This window comes from Typopeltis vanoorti, chromosome 12, assembly GCF_054136105.1.
Source record: "Typopeltis vanoorti isolate ZY-2024b chromosome 12, IOZ_Tvanoo_1.0, whole genome shotgun sequence".
NCBI lineage: Eukaryota > Metazoa > Arthropoda > Arachnida > Uropygi > Thelyphonidae > Typopeltis > Typopeltis vanoorti.
In genome coordinates, this window is record NC_143560.1 from 11,545,758 (window position 1) to 11,560,759 (window position 15,002).

The window sequence follows — 15,002 nt, forward strand, 5'->3', positions numbered from 1 at the left end:
TTGCACTTGGTTAGACTATAATAAATTTAGTTTAATCCTTTATCCAAGCATAAGCAAACAAAGTTTGCACCTGAAAATATCTTCAGGACTGAGGTAAGGTGGTACATCCCTTGGCAACTCGTAGCAAAGGTGAACCAAGCTCTCAGCACTCCTTGTCTCAGTATCTCCCATAATGCAAAGCACATCTCCTTGCAGACATGTATACTGCTATGCATTAAGGGAAGGGCCACTACCCAGACTGGTTTCAACCTTTATTGAGGTCTCGTCAGTGGGAGGCAGACCCAGAGTGGTGATACTAAGTAAATATGACCTCTTCATTGCTTCTGCCATAGTATCACCACTCTGGGTTTGCCTCCCACTGACGAGACCTCAATAAAGGTTGAAACCGGTCTGGGTAGTGGCCCTTCCCTTAATGCATAGCAGTATACATGTCCGCAAGGAGATGCGTTTTGCATTATGGGAGATACTGAGACAAGGAGTGCTGAGAGCTTGGTTCACCTTTGCTACGAGTTGCCAAGGGATGTACCACCTTACCTCAGTCCTGAAGATATTTTCAGGTGCAAACTTTGTTTGCTTACACTTGGATAAAGGATTAAACTAAATTTATTATAGTCTAACCAAGTGCAAAATAAACTTCCAACTTCTTTCTCTAACTCCAGAGTAATTTAATAATAAGGTGGTGCACCAGTTGGCAACTCGTATAGTTAAATATGACCTCTCTATTGCTTCTGCCTTAGTATCACCACTCTGGGTCTGCCTCCCACTGATGAGACCTCAATAAAGGTAGAAACCGGTCTGGGTAGTGGCCCTTCCCTTAATGTATAGCACTATACATGTCTGCAAGGAGATGTGCTTTGCATTATGGGAGATACTGAGACAAGGAGTGCTGAGAGCTTGGTTCACCTTTGCTATGAATTGCCAAGGGATGTACCACCTTACCTCAGTCCTGAAGATATTTTCAGGTGCAAATTTTGTTTGCTTACACTTGGATAAAGGATTAAACTAAATTTATTATGAGAGATACTCTGTTCTTCCAGGCTGGGAGTTTAGCATAAGGCTGCTTACTTTACCTAGTAAACATCTCTATAACTCAGATGCTTCAACTGGAAAATTCATCAGACAGAAACAATGGATTACAGCCATGAAAGGATAAAGGTAATGATTAGGAATCTTGGACATTTTAAAGGTAGTAACATGGAGGTTATGAAGTATAAAAACAAAGGAATTAGAATTAGTAAAACAACTAAAACCAAAAATATTAATACAGCTCTGATAACAGAAACAAAAAAGAAATTAAAGGGAACAAAAGATATAGATGGTTATAATATGTTATATAGTGGAGTAGACAACATATCAGAGATCAAGTGGAGTGGCTATTTTAATTGAAATGAAACGGAAAAATAGAATAAAAAAATACTCTTTTGTAAATGATCGAATTATAACAGATAAATTAAAAACAAATAGAAGCTACTTTAATATTATTGAGGTGTATGTTCCTGAAGAAGGTAGAAAAGATAATTTTGAATTTTACAAGGAATTATAAAAACAGTTAAATAAATGTAACAAAAATGAAATAGAAGATGAAATAGAAAAATGTAAATGGAAAATGGAAATAGAAAAAAACAAATAGAAGCTACTTTAATATTATTGAGGTGTATGTTCCTGAAGAAGGTAGAAAAGATAATTCTGAATTTTACAAGGAATTATAAAAACAGTTAAATAAATGTAACAAAAATGACTTCTTGGCTTTGCATGTTAGGCAATTGTTTGTCTGTAATGTTTTGAAGGGTTTAAAAAGTATTCTGCTCATCTCCTCCTGGGTCTTTCTCTTGATCAGTGTCCCTTTAGTTTATTTCCAGGCAATATTTGGATATCTGTCCACATTCATTCTTTCTACGTGTTTTTTTCAGTTCTTTCTATAGTTTGTGATGTCTTTTGTTATGTTAATTATGGATAATTGTTTTCTTATTCTTCAATTCTTTTCTTGTTTATTCTTTTATAGCCTGCAAGCTGTCTTAGGAACTTCATTTCTGCAACTTCCACTTGTCTTTTATCTTGTTCTCCCCAAGTCCATGTTTCACTGCCATATTTCAGAATTGGTTTGGCTATTATTTTATATAGTTTTATTTGGGTTGTTCTAGACATCTGTTTATTGAAGTGTCTGTTCAAAGTTCCAATAACTGCTAGGGATTTTTGCTTTTTATATGCAATGTCGATTTCTCCATTGGGGCTTATGTAATTTCCTACATATTTAAATTTGTTCACGTGTTCTATTACTTTGTTGTGGATGACTAGTTTGCATCTTTTAATTTCTTTACCTTGAAATACTATTGATTTCATTTTATTTATTGAGATTTTCATGTAATACTGTTCTAGTGTTTTGTTCAATACGTGTAGATTTTTCTGTAATTGGTCTTCATTTGCAGCAAAAATAACTTGATCTTCAGCATACAAAAGGCTGGTTAATTCTTTATTTCCTATGATTTTGTTTTTCCTCCACTCTCTTGAAATTTTTTCCATATATATATATATATATATATATATATATATATATTGAAGAGTATTGGTGATAATCCCCTTTCTTAAATGAGACCTCTATTGATTTTAATTTATTTCGGTTGTTTCATTATTAATTTTAATATAGCTTTCTTCCATTATATTTGCTATTGCTTTTGTGGTTTGAGGTGGAGCTTTCAATTCATACAGTATATTAATTTATTTTGTTCTGATGATTTGATCATATGCTTTCTCATAATCCAGGAAGGCTATATATGTTGGCAGGTTAAATTCTATCTTTTTTCTATAATTTGTTTGAGTGTAAATGTGGGATCTGTGCACGATCTTCCTTTCCTAAGGCCGCACTGTTCTTCTCCAATAATTCCCTCGGCCCATGGTGTTAATTTATTTTTAATTATATATAGATATATTTTATACCATGTATTTAATAAGGATATTCCTCTGTAGTTTCTGTGATCCTTTCTGTTTCCTTTTTTGAATATGTTTATGACTACTGCTGGCTTCCATTCTTGTAAGATGTTTCCTTCTTCCCATATTCTGTTAAGGAATTTAATTAATTGTAATTGAAATGGTTTAGAACTGTATTTATATAGTTCTGAATTTATTCCATCTTTTCTTGTAGCATTTCTATTTTCTTTAGATCATTTAACTGTACTGGTTCTTCATTTGTTTCTTCGACAAACAAAAATGACTACATAATAATAATAGCAAGAGATTTTAATGGAAGAGTTGTTTCACCTAAAACAATCCCCAGTGTTTTAGGTGAATATGGAGAAATTTGCATTTTCAATCATTTTAAAATAACTAATACTTTTTTTCAAAAAATAAGAATATAAATAAATCTCATAAGAAAATTGAAAATGCATTTATTGAGCTGTTGCAGAACAACTTCCTCAAGCAGCATGTGACGGACTCGAGGGCAAAGAGTGTTAAGATTTGATTATAGTGTCAGAGGGTGTTTCAATTAAAGAATATCAGCATGTGTGCTATAAGAGTGTTCAGCTGAACTGGCCATTTCCTTTGACCAGGCTGTTTAATATGAGTCTCAGAACAGGGACAATTCCACAGGAATGGAAGGAATGTATCGTAATTCCATTGCACAAGGGTCAAAGACCGATGTATTCAACTATCGACCAATTAGTATCTTAGGTGTGGTGGTGGTGAAAATTTTGGAGAAATTGGTTAGGGCTTGCATTCAGAAATGGGTTGACAGTGAATCTCTACTTTGCAATGAACAACATGGGTTTACTAAGGGAAGGTCATGTTAACAATGTTACCACTAACTAGACAATGGGAATGGATACACCATGCTACTTTTGGATTTTGCTGAGGCTTTTGACAGAATACAGCATAAGAGGATGCTTACTGACAGATATCAAAAAGTGGTATATGGGGGGATCTGAGTCTGCAAGGTTTAAGGTAACAAGTGGTGTATCACAAAGATCAGTGTTATTCCACTGTTATTCAATCTGTACATTAATGATATTGGGAAGGATCTGACAAGTGACATATAGCTATTTGCTGATGATGCAAAGATAGGTAGGGTAAACAGGAATGCTGCTGATATGCAGTACTTGCAGAATGATTTGAATAGGCTGGAATTGTGGGCATGGGAAAATGCGTGTCAGTTCAATTTGAGTAAATGTAAAGTCATTCACTTGGCATGATTAGATATCCAATGTCGTATTATATTGGTGGGATTAGGCTAGAAGAAATTGATGAGGCTAGGGATCTTGGAGTGTTAATAGATAGGAAGTTGAAGTTCAGGGGCCATGTGTGGCAAAGATTGCAAATACAACTCAAAAGATAATTGCAATGCAGAAACGAACGTTCACATGTAAAGATAAGGATGTTATTTTGCCTCTTTACAAGGCCTTGATAAGACCTCACTTGGACCATTGTGTGCAGGTCTGGTTTCCGTTTTAATTCTGATATATTGGAGAGCGTACAAAGGAGGGTGCTAAAATGATATCAGGATTGTGGAATACTGATCATGAAAACAGATGAGAATTTGTAGACTGCAGACAGCAAAACAGGAGAAAGAGGGGTGATATGATTGAGACTTACAAACTTCTGAAAGAGTCATACAGGATTTCAATTGATGGAATTTTTCAATTTATGGAAGGAGGAAAAAGGATGAGAGGGTATCCTTGGAAGCTGAGAATGAAGGCTGCCAAGAAGGGTGTGAGGGCTAGATTTTTCTCTCAGAGGGTGGTGCATGATTGGAATGGATTGCCTTTGTAGTTGTGAGTGCAAGCAGTGTGAATGAATTCAAGAATAAGTATGATAGCTGGTGTGTATAGTATGTGGCCTTCCTCAATGAGTCTCTGACTCCCTGGAGGTCTCTTAATAATAATAATATACCTGGAATGGCAGAAGAACAAGATCTATAATTGACTATATCAGTACTAATCAGAAACTAGTGCTCAATGTGTAAAAAATGTACAGATGTTTATAGAGGAAATAAAATCTTTTCAGATCATTATTTAGTAGTTTCTAAAATAGGCATACCAACAAAATAGAAAAAGGAAGTAAATAAGGAAAAACAAGAAACAGAAGAAGTATACTAGGCAAATCTATTACAGAAGAAAGCATTAAAATGCTATATCAATCACGAATTCACAGAAACTAAAATCAATGCAAATACAGAAGAAGAATGGAAAACTTTAATAAAGATCATCCATAAAGTAGCCTCTGAAGTACTTGGAAAGAAAAATAAAATATTAAAAAGAAAAACATTAAAAATTTTGAACACAGATATAGAAAATGCAATAAAAGAAAAACAAATAGCATATAAATCATTCCTTCGAAATGTAACAAAAAAATATACAAAAACAAAAGAAATATAACTAAAATATAATAAATAAAGCTCATCAAGATTATTAAGATAAATTTATTAATCTTCTTCTTCCTAACATGGATTTTAGCCAAGTGGCCTGTTCCAGTCTCATGCCATCTCTTGCTTGGTCTTCCAATTCTTCTTTTTCCATATTTCCTTATTTTGTATCTGTATAATAATTTTGGTAGTCTGCTGTCCATTCAATTTAAATGTTCTAGCCATTTTTGTTTATACTGTCTTATGTAGTAATTAATTGGTTTTATTTTCAGGGATTGTAAAATTTCTTCATTTGTTTTATGGTCCCACTTGGTAGCATATCCAGCTCTTTTCTGAGAAACTTCATTTCTGCTGTTTGAATTCGTTTTTCATCTTTCCTTTTCATGGTCCATGTTTCGCTTCCGTATAGTAGAGTTGATTTTGACAAGACATTATATAGTCTGATTCTAGTGTGTTTTTGTACTAGGGATGGCTTAAATATATTATTTATTATGCCATTTACTTTGACAAAGTTTGATATTTTAGTGTCTATGTCTTTTTCTTCTTTATATGCTAGATCACATCCCAGGTATCCGAAAGTGTTTACTTGTTCTAGTATTTTATTATCTATCGCTATTTTACTTCTTATTGGGTTTTCTCCTTTGAATGCCATTATTTTTGTTTTTTCTTTAGATATTGTCATATTATATTGTTTTTGAGATATAATTTAATGATTTTAATGATCTTTGTAAATCATTTTCTGATGTAGCTAATACTATTTGATCATCTGCAAATAGTAGTGTATCTCTATTTGTGGGGTTATACTGTTTCCAGATTGTTATTATTTTATTTATTTATATATATATATATATTGAAAAACAGAGGTGAGAGGGTACATCCTTGTCGTATTCTTCTTGATATATCTTTCCATTCTGAAATGTGTTCTAATTTAACTGCTATTTTATTTCCTGTATATATTTCTTGAATGAACTGTAAAAGTTGGTTTCGTATGTTTAAATCGGTTAATATTTTAAAAAAATTTTGTCTACTAATTTTGTCAAAGGCTTTTTTTCATAATCAATAAAGGCCACATGTGTTTCATTTTGAAATTCTCTTCTCTTTTCTATTAATAATTTTAGAGTAAAAATTGGATCTATGCAGGAGCGGCCTTTTCAGAAACCATTTTATTCTTCTAGTAGTTTGTCTTCTACAATACTGCTTAGCTTCTCTTTTAATATTCCTGCATATATTTTATATCCTGTATTCAGCAGACTAATTCCCCTATAGTTATTGCAATCGTCTTTATTTCCTTTTTTATAGATTGGGATAACCAGTGCTTTCTTCTAAGAGTTAGGAGTTTGTCTAGACATCCAAACCATATTAAAAAATTTCAGAAGTCTTTCATTAAATCTTTCACCTGCATTTTTGTATAGTTCTATATTTATATTGTCTTCTTCTCCTGGTGTTTTCCTATTTTTCATCTTCTTTATTATATTTTTCAGTTCTAAACATTGTGATATTTTCTATTAGGTCATTCTTTGTTTTATAAAATTTTATTTCCTTGTTCTCATCTGTCCAGAGATTTTGGAAATAGGTCACCCATTTTTCTAAATCTATTGTGTGTATTTTTAACTTTCCTTTTATTTCTTTATTCATGTATTTTGTTACTTTATAGGTTTTGGGTTGTGGCTTAAATAAATCCTTTTCTAGTTCTGTTACAAAATTGTTCCGTCTCTCTCTCTATGTTTCTTCCTTACTTCTCGTTTTGCATTTGCACTGTTTCTTTTATACTCTATTTCTGCATCTACTGTTTTGGAATTTAGCCATTTCTGGTAACTGTCCTTTTTTTTTAAAAAATAAATTTATTAATAATAAATATAAATATTAATAGAAAACGGATGACATGTCCTATAAAATATTAAGTAAATTACATAATGAAGAAAGAGATACAGCAGAAATAAATGTAATACAAGAGAAATAATGGATCATACCATAAATTATAAGAATTTATGGTATGATCCAAATTTATTAACAGAGAATAACAATAAGAAAAATCAGTACTGATATAGAACCAATTAGACTGGAAGAACTAAAAGAAGTAATAAAATTATCAAAAAATAGAAAATAACTGAATCAGATGGCATAAATACAGAACTATGGAAGTATAATGGAGAATAACCTGACAAACTGGAATGTTACATCAAAGATTCTTAAAGTTAATAAATAACTGTAGCAGGAAATGTGAAGTTCCATAAGATGTCTAAAGCTAAAGTTATGTCTGTATTTAAGAAAGGAGATACAGATGAATAAGTTTATTAAATACAGTTACAAAATATACAGTAAAATTTTGAATAAAGGACTTAGAAATATTACAAATAATCTACTCTCAGAAGAGCAAAACGATTTCAGACATTGAAGATCATGCATAAATAATATCTATGTATTAAAACAAATTATTGAAAAAAAGATACAAATTTAATTTGTATATGAATTTAGCCTCTATAGATTATAAGAAAGATTTTGATCAAAAAAGAGTATAATGAAAATACAAGAATATTCATTACATTAAGTATAAGTAATACAAAGATTATATAAAGACTTGCCTAACAACATAAAAATAAATTACAATTAGGTAATAAATTAATAGAACAGAAATGGGTTGATAACACGTATTATTTTTGATGGACAGCATGGATTTGCTAAAAGGAAATCACATTTTAGTAATCTACTTACTTATTACATTAAGGCGATGGTTTCATTGGACAAAATAATAATAATATAACAAAATAATAAAAAAATTTATAATAATAATAAATAAAAAAAAGATGGATACACAGTAGTATACTTAGATTTTGCAAAGGCTTCTGATAGACACCCACATTATAAGTTGATAGTCAAACTAGAGTGCATGGAGTTGGATATTAGATTAGTGCACTGGAATGGAGATCAACTATCTGATAGATATCAGCAAGTTATGTATGGGGGAAACAATATCCTGGAAGAGGAAAGTCATGTTTTAGGGCCACTGCTGTTTAACCTGTATGTTAATAGTATAGGGAAAGATTTGGATGGGAATATTCAGTTGTTTGCTAATGATGCAAAGTTGGGATGAATTATGAGGAGTAGAGCAGATATTCTGGCCTTACAGGAAGACTTGAATAGATTGAGTGAATGGACATGGGAGTGGAGATGCCAGTTCAATGTTGCAAAATGCAAGGTTTTAAAATTTGGGAAACAAAGATGGGATGTAGATTTTACTCTTGGTGAGGATATATTGTTAGAGTAATGGTGGATAAGGATTTAAAATTTAGAGGACATATTGCCAAAATGTGAGGACAACATGAACAAATTCTGGGATATTGTTCCCCCCATACATTTGGTCATCTGGTTTTCAAAAGGATGGAGAGATATTGGAAAGGATCCAGAAGTGACTAAGGTAGTTTCTGATCTCAGGAATGTTGAATATGAAAAGAGGTTGAGAAAATGCAGTTTACAGTCTAGTGGATAAAAGGAAGATGGGTGATATGATAGATATACAAGTTGGTAAAGGATTGCTATAGGATTAACACTGAAGAGGTTTTTCATAAACTGGTGGGAGATCAGAGAAGAACAAAAGGTCATCCTGGGAAGCTGTATAAGGATGTGAGAATAAGTTTTTTTTGCATGGAAAGTTGTGAATGATTGGAATGCACTGCCTGAGAGTATGGTGTCTGCAGAGAATTTGAATGTGTTTAAGGCAAGTTATGATGAGCTGTGTGTATATGACAAAGGGACCTTCTAGATGAGTCTTCGACTCCATGGGATCTTAGGATGATAATAATAATAATAAATACAGAGAAAACGTATGGAGTATAATGAAAAAACAAGGATATTCATTACATTTAGTGCAAGCAATACAAAGATTATATAAGACAAAAATAAAGTTACAATTAGGTAATAAATTAACAGAACAGAATTTAACTCTTCTGTTAGTAAATTAACAGAAGATATTAAAAATTAATCAAGGCATAAGACAGGGTTATAGTTTGTCTCTCACTCTATTCAACTCAAATGATCAAATTATTAAAATATGGAAAACAAGGTATCCAGTTAACCAGAAGAACTTATCAATACAATGCTGTATGGAGATCAGATTATATTACAAGACAATGAAGATGACCTTCAAAAATCAGTTTATGAATTAAACAAAATAAGCCAACAACACAATTTAAAGATCTTGAGAGAGAGAGAGAAAAAGAAAGAACGAATGCTGTTAGAGTTTTATTAGTGAAGACTTACCTAAATATTCACTTGATTCTTCTTCACTATCTCCTGCATCACCCAAATTGCTTTGTCTACCATATTCATGTTTACGTGCTATTAAAAAATAGAGTATTATATTATTTTCTTCTTACTTATAGAAGAGAAAACATGAAAGTGAAATAACCATGTAATAAAAGTACACAATTCAAACCAATATTTATTAGTAAAAACACTATCAGCTTTAAATTATCTCTTTGAGCATGCAAAGCTGTAATGATAGTACTGTTGCTGCATGAGATGCATGGAGTGACTTTGTGAGGAGTTGTAGATGTGAAGTCAACATGTAGATCTATTATAAGCTATATATCAAGATTCCCCTCTAAGTCACATACACATGCCATGCAGTGCTCATTGCACCTGTACATGAGACTGTCTTCCACTTACTGTTAAAGACAACACACCAACAAAGTGTGTTTTTGTAATTGTAGTATTAATGTAGCAGTAGATCGGTTGTAAGTGATTTTTAAATGTTTTGATTCCACAAGCTGCCAAAGAGTACAGCACAAAGATCAGTACAAGTCAATCACAACGACATTAAGAAACTTAAAACTGGAAAGTTTTATGTTACTGTGGCTGAAAATTAGTTGAAATTTAGACTATGATATGTATGTGCACATTTTACATACAATTATATTTTTCAGTTGAATAACATATTTTAACTTCTGATTTTTTTTTATAATTTTGGGAGCTCATAAGTATGTTCTGCACTTTTTTTTTTTTTTTTTTCCAAAATACTCTCTCTCCCCACTAACAGCACAGATACCAAGGCCAGTCTGACTGCTGCTTACTCTGAAGACATCAAAACTAGTGCATTTGCTTCACTGACTTAGAGGAAATGTTGCTATATATACTAGATATATACTGTAAGCTAAGTTAATGTTTTATTTAAGAGGGAGCACCAAAAAACAAAGGATTCATGTACATAATACTAGATGTAATTCATGTATGATAATATTAATGTAAAAAGTTAATTTTTTGTTAAAATTCACTCTATTTTCAATAACTATGGCATTCTACCACATGACATGAAAAAAAAAAAAGATAATTTTTGATATTAATTATTAGTGATTTATTTTAACTTGAGAGCAAATTTTTATCTGGAATTGGTTATGATGGAGTGTGGTGTGTTTGCATTTGGAAGCTTTTGAGTTTGAAGTACTTTTCCAATATACTGCTATGTGCACCATCCTTCGACTAATTTGTTGTTTCTTACCCAACCCACTACCATTTAACGATTGCATTTTGCAAAGTATCATATGTATTATACAAGATTTTGTAGCATGCTGTGCCTGTGACATGTATGCTTCCCATCATTTAAAATATGGCAGATAAGAGATGGAGAAGTGTATATTTGTATGAAATCTAGACAATAAGAAAAGCTGAGTAAATTCAATATTAGTATCTTGAGTTTCAGTGGTGCTAAGGGAGAGTGCTTGCCAGGAGAGAGAGTTATGAGTAGCATGACAAAGGGCAGGAAGATGAGAGTGAGGTGCCATTAAGTAGAATGACTGGAGATATGGAAATGCTGAATTAGTGAGATAAGAGAGAGAATGGACAATCCAGGAAATGAGAAAAAGTCAAGAGTATTGGGGAGAGAGAAAGAGAGAGGGGGGGGTTCAAATCAGCAAGGAATGAATGGATCTGTGAGGAGGGGAGATTCAATGATTTCTGGTGTGCAGAACAGAATGTTAAAGGAGTGCCTGCCTGGAGGAATGATAGAAAGTGTGACTATAGCAATAAAGCAAGATGTAGGCAGGGATGCACAATTGCAGTCTCTCCCTTTCAAGTCAACCTCTCCTTTTTTTGCGGTTATGACAGATGACTCTCTCTTTGAGCTTCACTGCCAATACTGAAGTATACATAAAGGCTCTGCCTTATCACCTACTCTCTTTCTCTTGTACACAAATGACCTACTCACAATAACCACTAATCTTATCTACAGTTTTGCAGATGATAGTACTTTTCACTCATCCTACTCATTTGACAAACCATGCACTATTCTGATATCTCAGGCTACAAAGATCATCTATAACTACTGCTTTAAACATTGATCTATGTACTATCCTCCAATGGGGGCAAAGACAACCATGTTATATTCAATGCCACCAAAATACACTCTTGACTTTTCTCATGCAAAAGAGATCCAGTCTTTCATAGCATACACAGATCACATCAATAGCCTCCTCAGCATCCATGAAACTTAGCATTCTCTTTCGTTCAAGAGCCTATTTTACACCCAGCTAACTCTTTAATATACACAAATCCCCCAATCCATCCATGTTTAGAATACTGCTCACATGTTCGAGTTCGTGCACCTGAAATTAAAACTTTAAAATCCATGACATCATCCAGAGGTGTGCAATTAGGCTCATAGATGACCCCTCTCTTACAGACTCACTTCAACCTCTATCTCACAGGTGCAGCGTTTCAGCACTATATCTATTCTACAGGTACTTCTCCAAAGATCACCTATAACTAGGGCTTTAAACATTGATCTACGTACTATCCTCCAATGGGAGCAAGGACTGGGCAATGAATTGGCAACAGTATTCCTCCACTTTCTATTGCACCTGTTAATACAAGAGCTGCAGTTGCCCAGCACCCCTTTACTATGTAACTGCAAACACAATGAACATGCTTCTATTCATCCTCTTTTGTTCCATCCACCTCTGTTCTCTGAAACAGGCTTCCTCAAGAAGCATTCCCAAAGCACCCCACATATGGCACTGATGTGTCTATAGGTGCCTCGACCTCTTGTGTATGGGATCAATATATATATATTAAAAAAGATGATATAATAAAATTAGTTTAATCCTTTATCTAAGTGTGAGCAAACAAAGTTTGCACCTGAAAGTATCTTCAGGACTGGGGTAAGGTGGTACAACACCAGGCCAACTCGTTGCAAAGGTGGAGCAAGCTACCAACACTCCTATCTCAGTATCTCCTATAATGCAAAACATATCTCCTTGCGGATATGTCTAATGTTATGCATTAAGGGCCACTACCCAGACTAGTTTCGACCTTTATTGAGGTCTCTTCAGTGGGAGCCAGGCCCAAGTGGAGATACCAGGCAGAAGTATTAGCAGGTCATCTCTACCTATAGGAGTTGCCAAATGGTGTGCCACCTTTTTTAATAAATTACTCTGGATTTAGAGAAAGATGTTGAAAGTTTATTTTTCACTTGGTTAGAGTATAATAAAATTAGTTTAATCCTTTATCCAAGTGTGAGCAAACAAAGTTTGCGCCTGAAAGTATCTTCAGGACTGGGGTAAGGTGGTACAACACCGGGAAAACTCGTTGCAAAGGTGGAGCAAGCTAAAAAAAAAAAAAAAAGATGATAGTAATGGTTGGTACAAATTATCAGATAGGCAGAATGAATTGGGTGGTGAGAGATCTGAGGTTAATGTTAGAAAATGTGCAGCAGAAAAGTGAGAGAGTGAAGATGGTAAGATGGTGAGATGGTAATTACTTAGATGTGATAATGCAAAAATGAATAGGTGAGAATATGGATTAGATGATAGTGCTGTTTGGTACAAATGATCTGAGAGGTAGCATGAATTGGGTGGCAAGAGATCTGAGGTTAATTTTATGAAATGTGCAGTAGTAAAGTTAGAGCGAGTGAAGATAGTGCATGTATTACTTAGATATGATAATGCAGAAATGAAAAGGAGAATAGTAATAATGAATGATATGCGAGAGAGAGAGAGAGAGAAAATGTGTTGAAAGAGAGGTCTGGAATATGTGGATGCTTGGAGTGCATTTGAGGATAAAATAGAGCTATATGCAAGAGATGGACTGTACTTAAACATGGAAAGGCATCTGGAGAAATTGTTCTCTGGGCAAAGTGGGAATGTTAGGGAGGAGGAACTAGAGTTACTATGACAGAGTGGCTTCTTGGGAATAGTCACTGGGAGATGGGAGAATGAATAGTATATTGCAGAGTCAAATAGAGTCTGCATACAATAATAATAGGTATAAAAATGCTGACAATGCATTAATGTCTCTTTGTACAAATGCCAGAGGTATTGGGAATAAAGGAAATGAGCTGGTGGCACTGGTGACCTCAGCCTGTCCAAAGATTATTGGAATCAGTGAAACAGCATTGGCAGAAGATAATGTCCTGATAGGAACAGAAGTAGAAGGACAAGGGAACAGCATATTTCAGTATGATAGGAAGGGCAAACTGAGTGGTAGAGTGTTACTTATGATGAGTTATGTCATTTCACAGTGGAGAATTTTGAAGAAAATGGCATTAATATTTTTTTTTAATTGAACGATGAGAGCTGGAGGTGAGTAAGGAAGGACAGGATGTTTAGTGGGATGTTGCTATTGGCAGAGGGAAAAAAAAAGTTATGAGCAGGAAACACTAAGGCAGATAAGTCTGGTGAGTGATCATTATAGAAGATTTTAACTATAGCAATATACAATGGGCTGAGGAAACAGTATACAGTAGTTACATAATGGAATTTCTGGAATTCTTGAGGAACAAATGTCTCCAGCAGCATGTAGTAGAGAAATGATAAGGATCACAAGTTTTGGATTTGGTCCATGCAGCAGAGGATCTGACTGTAACTGGGATGTTAGGTTTGCCCTCACTGGTGAAGTGACTATGTAGTCTTAACTTGGAGACTGAATAGACATCTAGAGATATCAAGAAAAATATGTGGAATTATAAAGCAGATAATTAATAATCTTAGAAATCAGCTTGGCAGTTCCACAGAAGGAAGAATTGCAGGGGAGAGAGAGAGAGATTAGCAGATCTCTCTGCTGATGTAGAGATCAGCAGACCTCTAGATGGGGACTAGTGAAGAAATATTTATCAACTGCAATGGCAAATTGTACAAGAATTCCAGAAATTCCATTCTGTAATTACTGTATGATGTTTCAGTTAAAATTTCGTATAATGATCACTCACTAAACTTATCTGCCTAAGTATTTCCAGTAAAAAAAAAAAAAAAACATGATTTGGTGTAAATGAAATCAAACAGGAAATGGTAGATGAAAAGAGGTTATGGGAAAAAAAGGAGAAAGAGAGAGGGATAGCAGTTGCATAAAGAATATAAGCCCTCAAGCCAACAAAGTGACTAGTATAGTAATGAAGACAAAAATGTAATGTGAAGAAATTAGTACCACAGTCCAAGGAAAATCCTAAGGAATAGTAAGTAGGAGGAGAAATGATAGTGTATGAATATTAGATGAAAAGAGGATTGAGTTACCAATGCAGATGACATAATAAAAAACTGTTTAATGATCACTTCATTAGGGCAGTTCATCATGGAGAAGAGTTGTATCTTTTTTTTTTTTTTTATGTTGGGCCGATATATGAGGTTGGTTGATCAACCTATAGTATATCAGTACCATATATGGG

The 15,002-nt window shown here is 33.7% G+C and overlaps 1 protein-coding gene across 2 annotated transcripts in view; it reads right to left on the reverse strand.

The window, feature by feature from the left end:
* Noa36 (zinc finger protein 330 homolog Noa36) overlaps positions 1 to 15,002 on the reverse strand; it is a 269,801-nt gene that overhangs the window by 43,490 nt on the left and 211,309 nt on the right. For both annotated transcript variants that reach the window (XM_090401473.1, XM_090401474.1), the window contains exon 10: positions 9,611 to 9,688. In XM_090401473.1, the coding sequence (XP_090257599.1) occupies positions 9,611 to 9,688 (78 nt within the window). The remainder of the gene's footprint in view (positions 1 to 9,610; positions 9,689 to 15,002) is intronic.